Source organism: Clytia hemisphaerica, unplaced genomic scaffold, assembly GCF_902728285.1.
Source record: "Clytia hemisphaerica strain Z4C2 unplaced genomic scaffold, Clytia hemisphaerica genome assembly, whole genome shotgun sequence".
Lineage (NCBI taxonomy): Eukaryota > Metazoa > Cnidaria > Hydrozoa > Leptothecata > Clytiidae > Clytia > Clytia hemisphaerica.
The window spans coordinates 22299-37336 of record NW_027103255.1 but is presented as its reverse complement, the minus strand read 5'-3'; the positions used below and the strand labels follow the sequence as shown (position 1 = coordinate 37336).

At 34.3% G+C, this 15038-nt stretch overlaps 1 protein-coding gene across 6 annotated transcripts in view; it reads right to left on the bottom strand.

Annotated features, from left to right (window-relative positions):
- Nucleotides 1-4999: 4999 nt before the first annotated feature.
- The window catches only part of LOC136798653 (aprataxin and PNK-like factor), a 30035-nt gene continuing 19996 nt past the window's right edge, over nucleotides 5000-15038 (bottom strand). For 4 of the 6 annotated variants that reach the window (XM_067055309.1, XM_067055301.1, XM_067055322.1 and 1 more), the window contains 3 exons: nucleotides 10045-10100; nucleotides 8866-8919; nucleotides 5000-5329 (listed from right to left, as the gene is read on the bottom strand). In XM_067055309.1, the coding sequence (XP_066911410.1) occupies nucleotides 5109-5329; nucleotides 8866-8919; nucleotides 10045-10100 (331 nt within the window). In that variant the 3' untranslated portion in view covers nucleotides 5000-5108. The remainder of the gene's footprint in view (nucleotides 5330-8865; nucleotides 8920-10044; nucleotides 10101-15038) is intronic. The other 2 variants (XM_067055315.1, XM_067055303.1) reach the window with 1 other exon arrangement.

Here is a 15038-nt window from a genome sequence, read left to right as displayed (position 1 = left end):
TGAAAGGGCCAAAAATATAGTAACAGTGATTTGAGCGGACAAAAGAATTTTTAAACTTTTGACTTGCTTAAAACCAGTCCTATTTAAACTGATTGTGGATTCAAACGCCATCAGAGTCATAATAAAAGCTTGGAAAAATCGTACTATTTAAATATTCGCGTGTGGAGAAAAACTAAAATTTTCTTTCAAAAAATCACGTCCTTAGCCGACTCGAGGTGGGGGATTATTTTTTTGAATGGTTAGTTAGAAAGAAAATTGTTTGAAAATTTAATCTGAGTTTTACAGGTTCTTGACCATTTTTTTCGGAAACTATGGTCTGTAAAATACCATCAAGTCATGCAACAGTCACAAAAACTTCCACAATGTCGCATATGACCCTATTCTTAACAATAAAGTGGTTTTCAGATTTGTTCGAAGGGTTTTTGGCCCTGTGAAAAAAGATTCCGACTTAAATTTTGGGCAAGGGTTAATTCTTTAACGACATTTTGATATTCGGGTTTTAAAAATATAAATTGAAAAAAAAAATACATTTTTTAAAGCTACTATCTTGAAATTTTGTACGTACAATCTTTGATGTCTTATCTAACACACTGCCAAGTTTCAATAGGTCTGCATCAATATATGGCTTATAGTAGGGGGGATATTGTTCGTTTTTTTTAGGTCGCTCGATTTTTTTGGTCAAAGCACTTGTTATACATTTTTGGAAAGCTAAGGGGTTGGGGAATCAAAATTACTGTGGTTCCAATTTTTTTTTCGGACACTTTGGTGTGGTTTTCGGACAAATATGACGGTCTCAGGCAAAAATCATAGGGTCAAAAATTAATGAAAATTTTAGCTTGAGAAAACGGAGACCTGTTGTCTATTTTTGGAAAGCTGTCAAAAAATTAAGATTAGAGACACACATTGCAAGTATAGGTGATTTCTGCACCTAACTCAAGATAATAACCCTTGAAAACCGTGTTTTTTAGCCAGAAACAGCTGTTTTGTCCAGTTTTTGCGCTTTCTGAATCGTGATTGTCAAAATATAGATAATGGGATCCCAAAAACAGTTGAAGACCTTGAAAACCAGCAAGGTGGGGGTTATACCCCATATTGCCTGGACTATATAAATTGAGGAGATCACATAAATTACGATAAAATTGCAGTTCTTCTCTCATGATATAATTCATAAAATATAAAAAATGGCATTTATCGGCGATCCAAAAAATATCTGCAATCTGATTGGTTAAAAAGAGTACAATATCTTGTATTTTACATGTAAAAATATAAATTGACGAAAAGATGTTGTTGCATTGTAGCGGTAGAAGCAATCTAACGTCACTTTACTACAAAAGTGTCCTCCAACACAAAAAGTGCATTTTTGGGGTCACCGATAAACCAGTTATCAGACATTTGCTCGTATAATAGCTCATATAATATTACTTAAAAATTATCCCATATAAACATTTGTTCGGGAAAATGAAAATTCTACGGAAAGAGACAGTTTTAAATGAAAGGCAGGAGGAAGATTGGCTACTGAGAGCCATTTAATTGTTTGTTGAGCCAATCATTAAGTTTTCTAAACAAAAGATTTAGAGATATGTTGCAAGTTGTCTTTTTTCCTATTGGCTCATGAGAGCCACTTCATTGTTTTTTTATTGATCACATGACGTTCGAGAGCCAATCATTAATTATTTTTCTAAACATTCCTCACAGAATCCAAACAAAATTTTTCTTATAATTTTGGTCTTTAAATATTTTACTTGGTCTTTCATCAAAGAGACCGATGGAGAAATGTATGGCGTCATATACTGGACAAAATCGAATGGGCGAATTGGAAATGCAGAACGCCAGCTTGAAATACAGTTTTCGTTTTGGAATGGCGCATTTTAAGCCGAATTCTGATATATCAAACTAAAGTATTCCATTTCAACCCGAGACATTCCAACTTGACGTATTCTGACTAGAGGCATTCCAACTTGATGTATTCCAAATTCATGTTTTCCGACTTGACGCATTCTAACTTGACGCATTCGAACTTGATGTATTCCGACTTGACGTATTCCAACTTGATGTATTCCGACTTGACGCATTCTAACTTGACGCATTCGAACTTGATGTATTCCGACTTGACGTATTCCAACTTGATGTATTCTGACTTGACGCATTCTAACTTGAAGCATTCCAACTTTACCACAATAGAAAAACCAGGACCGGATTTTCAGGTCTAAATAATTTTTTCGTACGTGTATTTTTGATTGGGCGTCTTATTTCCCGCTCTCCGTATTACGTATTACAAATTTATCCAACTTTTGCCACTTGCATCTCAAGGCCTTGCTTTGGGATATTTAAATACTGAAATAAATTACAAGTATCTTTCAGATGCAGCAAAGTCGCTGGAGAAAGTTTTTATACTGAAGAGGAGCAGTACAATCAGGCAGTTTTCGTTTCCAGGAAAGGAAATTGCTGGAAAACCGTCTTTTGATATTTCCTATGGAGTTCTTTCAAACTTTAATTTTAAATTTTAAAGACGTACAAAACGCAGACCAGATAAAAACGGAGGGAATCTATTTTGCAGACCGTCAAGTAGAAAGTCTCAAATAGGAATGCGTCAAGTTGGAATACATCAAGTTGAAATGTGTTAAGTCGGAATACACCGATTTGAAATACTTCAAGTTGATATACCAGAATTTGGCTTGAAATGCGCCATTCCAAAACGAAAACTGCATTTCAAGCTGGTGTTCTGCATTTCCAATTCGCCCATTCAATTTTGTCAAGTATATGACGCTATAGAAATGACCAAGAGGGTTGATGTCCCAAGATTTTGATCATTGGATAGGTAAAAAACCAAGGTATGGATTGAAAAACAATTGATTTCCCAAAGCCAGTGTGGGCACTCAGATAAATATTTTCCCCCATACATAACTCCTCTATCAACTCTAATTGTTTAGGATGTAATATTTCGATGCCAAAGGCATAATTCTCCAAAAAACTCACAGCTTCGTCTCTATCAAAATGCAAGGGATTGTCGGCAGCCATATTGTTCTGATTTTAGATTGCCAAGGCCGTCTGTTGTTTTGAATAATGGAAGACTGATTATGCGTGTCTTTACTGCGCATGCGATCTATCCGGAGAATTTCAATATGTTAACCAAGAGCAGTGCTCATATCCCGAAGAGGAGGTGTTTTAAGGCCGGTCTCCACTTGCGCGCGCTTCGATCACACTTTTTCAAGCAAAGCTTCCACGCTATTGGTCAAAAGAAAAATGAAGCAACTCCATTGGCGCGATCTGACGTAACGGTTGAAAAAAACTGAAATGTGTTCAACTTTTCTTTCGCGCGCGCACTATATTTCTATGATATGACGTAATCTTTTTTCCAAGCAAAAATGATTGAAGCCAAAAAGTACGATTGAAGCGCGCGCAAGTGGAGACCGGCCTTTACGCTCGGAGCGAAGGAAGATATGACGTAGCCTATTGACAATATTGTTGATATGTGTAAGTCAAGATTACGTAATTTTTCTTAACGGAAACATTCGAAAGATACGGAATTTGACCCCTGTGTTGCTATTTTTAGTAACACACAGGTGTCAAATTCCGGTGTTTTCGGATGTTACCGATATGAAAAATGACGTTTTTGACTTACGCATATCAATAATCAAATCATGCTTGATCGTTGTTATTGTGTGAAAAGAAAAGAAATGTAGGTCATGTTTAGGGCATTGCTAATACACATCTACCTTATTACACGAATATTACTAGGCAAGTATTCAACGGCCTTGAAATTAACACGCAAACAATTAACACGAATTTTATTTGCTTTTTCAAGGACACCACGGCTGCTTTTAATTAAGGGGGTTTTTATTAAAACGAAAGTTTTCAATTCGTGTTAATAAATTTTTTTTTATATAGAAGGCATTTCTCAGGTCTATTGACCTCTATGAAACAATCTTACATCTTTACAATTTATAGATCTCATCATTTCATTCGTTTGTCAATTCTAGTTTGAATTTCCCTACGGACGGTGCATTTACAACATTGGTCGCCAAACCGTTCCAAGTATCAATGCTCCTATAGTAAAGTGAATTATTTTGGTATCCTCTAATGCCGTCTTCATCGAAATTCCTCTTTAATTCGAGATTGTGCTTACGTCGAAATCGAAGAGCAAGTTCCTGACATAGGGAAGATTTATCACAGACATTAAGATAACTAGTAATATTCGTATAATAAGGTATTCCCAAAAATAGAAAAAAAGACTAATGATAAAATCTCGAGAAATTGCCAAATAACAAGTTTTTCAAGCATATTTCCGGCCTTTTCGGCCAGAATTATTTTTTACAAAAATCGGGCTATCTGGCAGGCGCGAAAATCAGAAAAAACTAACAAATATGCAACGGATTAAGGTTAATTTATAGGACCTCTCAGGTAGGTTCAAAATGTAGCCTCTTTTTAAGTCAAGCAGGGAAAAGTTTTGAGCTGTACTTTTTGAGTGAATATTTTTTTTGAAAAATCTTTTCAAATTGATGATACTCTAATGATAATTATAGCACAGTAATATTCCACTCCTGTTTATCTTTTCAACAAGCACAAAATCGTTATCTAATTCGAATCCTGTCAAAAATTACAGCTTTTTTATCTCCGCTGCAGATTATAATCGAGACAGACTTTATTACGTATTCAAGGTGTAGACATCAATAAAAATAAATATTTGAATAGTAGACATTACCCAGTATTTCTAATGAAAATGAAAATAACCCCCCCCCTCAACACAGTTTTGATACATATGCTAAGGATTTGTCGACCATGCCATTGAGTTCAAAGTCTGGAAGGGGCTAGAGTTGAAATTGTTATATGGGAAATGAAACCTCCTTTTCCCCATCCAAAACGCGTGATCTACGTGGTTTTCATACAAACGCCAGATTGAAGGTAAAATCTACCGCCAGATTTTGAAAAATATTGTCGCACGAAAAAATGAGAAAATGCTAGATTCAATCCGCCATTCTAAATGCGGTGCAAATCTATATATAGGCTTCACTTTTTCTTGCTTGCAAAATGATTAAAGATTTAAGATTTATCTTTAGTTCTTCAGAAGAAGAAAACCAGATGAAAAAATTGATGAAGCTAGAACAATATCAGTCATCAATGAAATCTTTCGCTTCACTGACTAGTTCTGATAAATCTTCATCGCCATCATCACCGTCACCAGGGGGGACGAAATCTTCATCGCTACTGTTATCTCCATCATCATAATCATCATCATCTCCGTCGTCATCGATGAAAGAATCGTCGTAATCGTATGCGTTGTTCTCGCCGTCGTCATCCGAATCATCCGCTAGTACGCTTTTTTTCTTTCCTTCAACGAATGAATGAATGAATGAATGAATGAATGTAAGAATGAGTGTGCCATTAGGCAAATGAATGAATGAGTGAGTAAGTGAGTGAATTAAAATGAACGAGGATAAACGAATGACTGAATAAGGGAATCATCTTTCCAAAGTCCTATTATTAGACCAGCGTAGGGCACCCCTTAGACTAGGGCAAATTTTTGATATTATGCTCCTAATAGGTGTAGAATTGAAAGAAAAAAATTGGCCTTCGAATCTCCTGCAGTTTTTGGGTGAATCGATTTTTAGTTAATCGATAGAACTTACCAGGGGTCTCCCCTTTACTAACGGTTTTTTCGAAGTCTGAAAATCAAATATCAGAGGCTACCAACGGATTCAGCGTGAAAAGTAGATAGAAGAAATTGGGTTTTTTGTTAAGTTTCGACCACTTGGTGCCGAGAAATGGTATTTTTAAGGCAAAAAGTCGACGTTTTGGGTGTTTTCCGATGACGCCGGCATTTTCCTAGAAGCATTTTCAGAAAAATTCATTCTCACAGCTGGATAGCCCTGAATTAGTAGTATCCAAAAATGGTATGGTTTGTTAACTTTCAATGTCTAGATCTCGAGATATTTTGGTTTAAATATTGAAAATTATCGATATTTTTTGCTGAGTCAGCAGTTTTTCATAAAAATTAATTATCTCCAGAACTAGACATCGAAAGTTGACAAATCATACCATTTTCGGATACTACAAACTCAGGGCTATCCAGCTGTGGGAATGATTTTTTTATGAAAATGCTTCTAGGAAAGTGCTGACGAACACCCAAAACGTAGATTTTTCGCCTTAAACAAGTGATACTTTTATGGACCTACCTGGTTATGCATTTAACACATATATAATTGAAATCTACGTGAGCATGGCCGTTAAACAATCATTCAGAACACAAATAGTGACGATCTATTAAAATTAGTCGTTTGTTTCTTATAAAAAAAAACGTTTAGAAACCAAAATTTCATGCTCTTGCAATATTCTTTCATATTCAAGACTTTGTGAGCAAAAAAACATATATCTCATCAAAGAATTGAGTAATTTGGCTAAGAACATTGATGTATGCTTATTAATAGTGATTCTTATAGATAAAGATGCGTTTTTTGAGTTGAAAAATTCTTTTTTTACAAAAGTCTGCTTGAGCCTCCTTTACCTACTTTTATGCCAAAAATCAGAAAAAAACAATGATCCAATATTTCACAAATTCCAAAAAACCCTTTTTTAAGCCGTTTTTAAGCTGAAATTTACCCAAAATCTTTTTTCACAAAAATCAAGCTCCGTCAAATTCGAGGGTTTATAGTTATGCATCTTTGTTCCAAAAATCATAAAGAATGAAAGAGCCAATCTCGAGAAAAGCTAATACCTAAGTAATTACTAGTGTGCTTATAGAGAAATATCAAATTTGGCCAGTTTTTCTATAATAACACGCCAAGCAACCAAAATTTCATGTCTAAACACACATATTCTTCAAAAGTAAACCCTCATGAGCAAGAAAATACTTCTATTTTATAAAGTTGAGTAATTTGACTAAGAACATTGATGTATGCTTATTAATAGTGATTCTTATAGATAAACATGCATTTTTTGAGCCAACAAATCTTTTTTGCAAAAATCTGCTTGAGTCATCTTTTACCTATGATGGTACCCTACTTTTATGCAAAAAATCAGAAAAAATGAATGATACAATTTTTCATAAAGCCCAAAAAACCCGTTTTTTAGCCATTTTTTGACCCAAATTTGCCAAAAAAATAGGGCTCCGTTACATTTTGGCCACTCCCATTTTGCACCTTTGTACCAAAAATCTAAAGATTCCTATGATTCAATCCTGAGAAAAGTTGGTAACAGACAAACGGACGAACGGACGAACGGTCGGTTATCTGGTACCAGATGTGGAAATATGCTACGACACGCTTTTGCTCTGAAGGTCTGACTTTGACTGACTTTGACTGTTGTCGGTGTCAGTCGGTTGTGTTCAGTTGTCTGGCGGTCGACAGTCGTTTTGATAGGACCGCACAAGATTATACCAACATAAAGCTTACTGAAAAAGCATAAGGAAAATACCTGTTACTGTTTCTTTATGATCTTTGAGTTTGGCTTTGAGAAAATTTAGTAAAAATCAGTCACCAAAACAAACAAAAAATAATCAACATTTGTGTGCAAAAAAAAAATCTTTAAAAGGTTGGTGCATTTACAGAAAGTACACTGAATACTAAAAGTAATACTAAGAAAGTACAAAGACATTTACATTGTAAAAAAATCCACCAAAACAAACCAAAAAACAACCAAAATCTAACAAAAGCTCTTCACTACTTGCTTGCCCTTCTTGAATCAGAAATTTGCTTTGTCATTGAAGCGCCAAAACTATAAATAAAATTAGTTTTTGACGGTCGGCGCAGCAGATATTTTCATGCTAAATTCAGTCGGGACAAACAAAATTCTTGACCAAGCGAAGATATAGCCATTGAACCTGACTGTTGTCGGCACATCAAAGGGCCACTACTAAATCTCTCCGATGGTATATTGGTCCGCTCCTTTAGAGCTTTAGCGTGGACGGTCACCAATACGCCATCGGAATATCAGATAAAACGGTCGGACGAAGGAACACAGGTTAATTTATAGGACCTCCACCCCACCGGGGTAGGTCCAAAAATACCATTTCTCGGCACCAGGTGGTTGAAACTTTAAAAACAACCCCATTTTCTTTATATACATTCACGCTGAATCCGTTGGTAGCCTCAGATATTTGATTCTCAGACTTCGAAAAACCGTTAGTAAAGGGGGGGACCCTTGGTAAGTTCTATCGATTAACTAAAAATCGATTCACTCGAAAACTGCTTGAGATTCAAAGGACGATTTTTTTGTCAATTCTTCACCTATTAGGAGCATAATATCAAAAATTTGCCTTGGTCTAAGGGGTGTCCAACGAAAACCAGTTTTAAGGCCTTTTTTGAATCTCCTGGAGTTAGAATAATTTACGTTTACAACTAGCGAGTATGAACTAACTGTACGTGATAAAAAATCCGTGTTTCAAGACACAAAATTTCTTTTAGAAGAAACTACCAGATTACCAACGAAAGCACTACAGACGGTTTTAGACATTCTCAATTTAACGTAAAAATTCTTCTTCCTGGACAACCTATAGTGGTAATTTACGTGCCAAAACACTTCAATAAGGGATATCAAATTACCTAAAGTGGATTAATTTTCGCGTGGACTTTTTTTCACGAATTGCCTCGAGATTCTAAAAATTTCGTTTGGACAAAATTTCGCGAATCAGCTATTTTTCACCCAATCTTCGTTTTCCTAGGGTTTTTGGCCAGAATTTGGATTTTATATTTTTCGCGATGACTAATTTGCGTGAAAATGGCCAACATTTGCGAATATCGCGTAAATTAATCCACGTGAAATTTAATCCACTTAAGGTGAACACTTCTCAATTTTGGTTTTCCTAAAGACGTCCAAAATCGTCAGAAGCTTTTTCGTGAGCCGCCCGATATGTAAGGATAAAAAAACTACTACCTGTATTAGCTGTTGTACGCTGTGGCCTGTTTCGCTTTGCAGATAGATCCCCTGTGAAATAGATATAAGGAAATTTATTATGGGTATTCTGCATCGGAGACGGTTAGTTTTTTATCTTTATATCAAGTTTGTGCCAAATCACGTTGATCGTTTCCCCTGGTATAACCTTAATTCATTCAGTTCGTCTTCAATGGTGAAATTTAAAGGAAATTTTTGCAATACTTGACGAACGATTTGCGGGTGAAAATTGACGATTGTTGAAATCGTTTTAGTCACTCTTATGTGACAGTTTTTATTGAAGGTTCAGTACAGTAAACGAGGAAACCCACTCTTGAAATTAATTTTTTTAAGAACAAAGATGTAAGAAACTTGGCCTTCACAAAAATGGTACCGTGATAAAAAGATAGGCGTACTGAAACTTGCATTTTATCTTACAACAGAGGGAAATTTGACTAAAAATAAAGCTAAAATAAGGTTTTTTATATTACACCCTTGCACTTTTAGCGGGACAAAAAAGGAGGACAAAATAAAGATTTTGAGAATGTCATGACCTTTATTGGGACAAATCTGACGAAATTTCGATAATAAAAAGTAATTTTTTTCCTATTTTTCCGAGCCTTTGTGGGACTGAAATTTGATTTTCTGATTTTTCCAACCCTTAGCAGGACTTTGGAAGTCCAAAAAAGGTACCATTAAGGGCGACACGTACCCATACCTTCCATTTGCCTAAGTAACCCCCCCCCGGATTACACCCCTGTGTCAAAGACCTGGTGAGATCCCCTACAATTTCATACCCATTGAAAAATGGCTTTGTTTTCATCTGCATTTAAAATTCAATGGAAAAACTGAACTCCAAAACCATTCCCATTGGATTTTTTACCTAAGAAGAATATAATTCTTATCCTTTTTTGGGATTTGGATAGAAATTCTCATCGTGTGCTTAATTGTAAGGGGGGGGTGGAATAAGTAGAGGATGGGTACTCCAGATAAAAATCATGGGGGGGGGCTCATTACAAAGTGATATGGGGTTGATTTATTTTCCTAAAATTGCAAAATGAACCCCCTACAATTAAGCACACAAGAGTAGCCAAAATGAATTTAATAAGTGAATCAAAGCAATCCCAATGATTATATTGGCGATAATCGAAACACATGATTAAGTAACAAAGTACTTACTTGTATTACTAACATCCTTGGTATGTTTAAATTGTTTCTTGTGAAGAGGATTTTGTCTACAGAAACAAAGAAAGTAAAAAAGTGAAAATCTGGTGCATTTTTTTTCAAAAGTTTTTACCCCAGCCTCGTCCCCGTGTATTCCAGGCTTTATTAACGTTGCTTGATAGAGACGCCAGAGAATATTATATAGCGCTATCAGTAAATATAAAAAAGCTGATAATACACGAGGTTGTTTCTACCCTTCATATTCTCATTTCTACCTTAAGGGAAGAAAATTTGGCGGATTTTGTGAATGAAGTTCCCGAATAATTTTATTTTTCCCGCCGAATCCAATTTGTTTATTCATCTAGGACTCAAAACGGATTTTTTCTTGTTTAACAGAGTTTTTTGGCCAAAAATATTACCGTCAAAATCCCGTCAAATTTAATTTTTCAAGCCATCCACCAAATTATTTGTCTGTACACAAACCAAATATCTACGCGGCTTATTTCAAAATTCATTGCCGTCAATGTCTTTTCAAACCGACCGCTGCGATGGAGTGTAAGTAGGTGAGAGAGGGGAGGTGACGAGGGCAGTGTTGCTATTTATAAATCATACTTCATCCATGAACTTCTAACGACTGGACGGAGAGCTCCTCATATATGCGCGTAGTTTTCATTGTTTCAAATAAATAGGATGATCACGTTCTGTTCACGTGATATTGCGTCAGAAAAAGTCGAGGTCTCGATAACCCAGTTGTTGTGATTTGTATGAATGTCGGGCAAAAAAACAATCTTTTTCGAAAGCACTCTGCTCCCACCATCAGTGTGAAGTGGAAACTTTTGACTTTTACAAGCTTTTTCATCAAAATATTGACAATATCTATTGGAAATCTTTTAAATACAGATTCACGTCCAAATATAAAGGTAGGAGTTGGATATTTATTTCTTTTTTTTCTATGAACAGAGAGGGAAAAGTATGTTGTTGGAATGAGAATGCTGACTATGCTGACAGGCTGATGAGGTTTCTTCATACTGACTTTCACAAATCTTCCCTCTTATACATTACTGATAGTACAGGAAACAATTTAGCAAATGTGCTTTCGAAGAACTACTACCCTACTACCTTCACTGTCCTTCACTCAAATGTATAGAAAATTAAATATAGCTATACCTTTTTTATACCTTGTCAAAATTGCTTTTTTTAAAGAGAATAATTTTTTTTACATTTTTAGGATTCTCATTCTGTGGTGTCAACAACAGAAAATGGTTATATCCACGACTAACATTTATTCATTGAACGGGATTTGTATGTATTGTATGAGGAGCAGATGAGAGACGCTGATGTCAAGAAAGATGAATTACATGTATTTACGATATATCATACGTTATGATGTTTGACGTTACTCCCCAGCTGGATTGATCTAAATCAATGTCGTTTTAATCAACTGGTCAAATTCTAATAAAAAGCAAAGCTTTTAAGAAAGTTTGTTATTAAATCTCTCACACACGCAGAAAAAAATCGATATGCATTTCTTCAAATTGACATTATAATGACAGGACTTATTTGGAAATGAATTTCTAAATTGAACATGTGATAGTTTGGTATATTATATATGACTTTCCTGACTATACTTTATGTCAGATTGGTCAAACTTTGTTAAAATATTGGAAAATACACATGAAAGACTGAAATGGAATGATGGTCAGCTTTTTTGTTATTTTGATTGCTGACAATATTGACACTCCCAGCGATGGTAAGGTCATAGCTGCACAATGACCAAAATTTGTACGTGAACATAAATTGGCAGTGACTCTGGAATATAGTGGCAAAAATCATGAACATATAAACGACTGGACATCCATCTCCTTTGTATTTTTGAAGATAACACTGATAGCTTCGTTGCCGCCTCGTTTAAAAGCATCAAATGAAACAATAAATTTTGATGGTATATCTCTTGGGAATACCTTGCTAAAACGTCAAAACTTCGACAAAAGTCTCTGTTGTTCTACTCTTCTCAAGTCTTTTATCTATATCATAGCAAAGATAACTGAGGCAAAATCATCGTCAGCTTGTCAAAACTCCGACTAATATTTCTAAATTTTGACTTAAAAGTGTCTAATAATTTTAGAGAGTGTCACATTCTAATTTCGATATTCTTATGACACAGGCTCTCAACTTTGGCAAGCTATTTTTTTCAAGTCATAAAAAAAACTATTGGAGTGACAAAAGGGATTCAAAAGTATACACGCAGTTGAAATTCTGCATTTTAGAGTTGAAAATGTTGATAAAATATATTGCAAACTTGTGAAAAAATTCGAAAATAATTTTTTTGAGCATTAGGAGTAATGTTCAAGCTCTATCAATCCTTTTACCTAGATAATTCAAATAAATAAAATTATGACGGAATATTGTCGGATTTTCCATACCAATTTTGAAATACAAGCGGCAACGAAGCTCGCTTCAAAGAGACAATAAAAGATAGATGTCCAGTCGTTTATATGTTCATGCAAAAATCAATCTTTATTTAGAAATTTTATTTCAAAAATTTTAATTGAATTTTACTTATGTTATTTTTGGTAATGAAAACTTTTTTCTACTGTAATTAGGATGATTTTAATTTATTAGACTGAAACAAAGATTAATTTCAAAAGCTTTAGAAAAATATTGGCGTCCAAAACAACAGTGCTGACATTCTGCTGAATGTGTTTAAATTTTACTTTAATTTTGAGGTGGTATTTCGGTTAAGAAAGGGCTGAATTTTATTGATTTACTAATTTTATGTACAATTTTTTTAATGTTTACAGGATAAATCTCCATGCTGTAGAATTTAATCAAATTAATTTGATAAAAGTGTACACAATTTGATCAGTCTTTTAAATTTTCACAAAGCAATAAATTACAGTATTTCAAAGACCTAAATCATGTGTGTGCATCATCTTTTTCAATTTTACAATTTCTGAAATAAAACCTGTTTAATACCACATTTCAACAACATTTCACAATTTTAATTTAGAAAATATTTGGCCATTTAAAAAAAAAACACCTAATTTTTTCAGCAAAAGTTTTGTACAAGTTAATACTTCAAAATTTTTACTTTTTTAATTGAGCAAAAAGTTTTATGAATTTTAAATCTGTACAGGCAAATGAAGTTTTCGTACGAGGCATTCTGGTACGCCTGGTGCTTAGAGTGTTATCAGTTTTTTGTTTAACCACTTGTGTCACTAAATGCCATAAATAAATATCTTAGATTTTATCATACACCCAGATAGACCCCCTAGTAGTAAGTACACCTAATATAAAATTGGCAATTTGTAATATTTCTACTGATTTTATGTATATAAGGGAGGCAAAATTAATAACTTTTCCTAATTTGGGTAGAAAAAAGGAGTGACACAAAAACTGGCCAGAAATAAATGAAATTTTGGAAGCAAAAGTTTGGGTATGAAAGAGAAATCCCAAAATCAGACCAGACATTAAACTTGTTTTAATTTTTCTTTAGATGAAATATATTTACCAGGACCCTAGTTAACTGGCACAAAAATCTAATTTAAAAATTATACAATTTTCCTAGACAATAATAATCATTTTATTATAGGTGTTCCTATAGAATATTTTAACCAAAATGCTTGTCTCTCCCTAGTCAGAGTATGAATGAAATCAGACAAAAATACTGAAGATACAAAAACATTCAATAATTTTCAAATTGAGGCCTAAGTGCAAAAAATCCAAGCTGCAAATGCTCATTTGAAAACTATCTTCAAAAAATTGAAGTCAATTTTAAGAAATCAATATAAGGTCTGATAAAATATATATGAAAAATAAAATCATAATTTCTTGTATCAGTCAGGGAATCAGTCAATACAGTGTGCAAATTCATTCTAAAGAGCAGAAGATTTGAAAACAAAATGTAAAAAATTACTGTAATTCCATCAGAAATCCATCAATGTATACCACAAATACCAGAAAATAACCACACAACATTTGTCCACCCCAGTTTAGTCTTTTGTTGTCAAATATTGATGTTTACTGTAACGGTTCATGTGTCTCTTATAAGGGCATGAGATGCAAATGCTGTAAATCTCAACTTTATAGTATAGATTGCATCCATTTAAACTTTAAAAAGTGGCATTAAAATGTTAATGTTTTTAAAACGTCATCATAGTTTACAACGGGTTCAACAACGAATTTTCCAAATACTGCAAATACATATGGATTAAATCCATTTTCCGATTGATTCAAATGGTTGCATCTCTTAAAATGCTCTCCAGCATGGTTTACGTTTGTAGTCCGTAGTTGTTAAAGCTTGAGTTGCGTCCAATCTGTTTCCAATCTTTTTATAGCCATCCTGTAAAATAGAACAAAAATTCATTATTTTTAGTTTGACAACAGTATTATGACATTGATTTTTATTTGATAACAGTGTAACAGATTTATCAGGGACACACCAATAAATTTATTGCTCTCAAATTTGCAGGCTGGAATGCAGGCGTCCTGCCAATCCAGTTAAAATTTGAATAAAATTTGTGTGGGATGGAATGATGCTAAGGGGTATTTCAGAACTATATACTGTATATAGAATTTCTAAACTTTAGAACCCCAGCAAAGTACGATGCTAGCAGCATTTTTGACATTATTTATTATGTTCCAGCTTTGAATTTCCACAAAGCGCAAAAAGAAACTCGTCAAACCTTTGTAGTACCAAACCAACACGTCAATTCTGCAAAATTAGCATCATGTTTAATAACCCCTACTGTACACTATACCCAGTATACAGTCAGACAGTTCAGAGATCAAAGAGATAAACAAACAGGTTAAAAATTACTTACTTTTTTATCAAATCCGACAACTTTCCAGTGCAAAATGCATGAACCCAGATCAGAAGAATGGATGCAGTGGCGTGGATTGATGATGAGTGCTGTAAATAGTTCTAAAACTGTTTAAACTTTAAAGTGAAGCAAGGGGTTTGTCTCTTGTCATCCAGACTTCGTGTTTGCATATTATCCTCCTCAGCG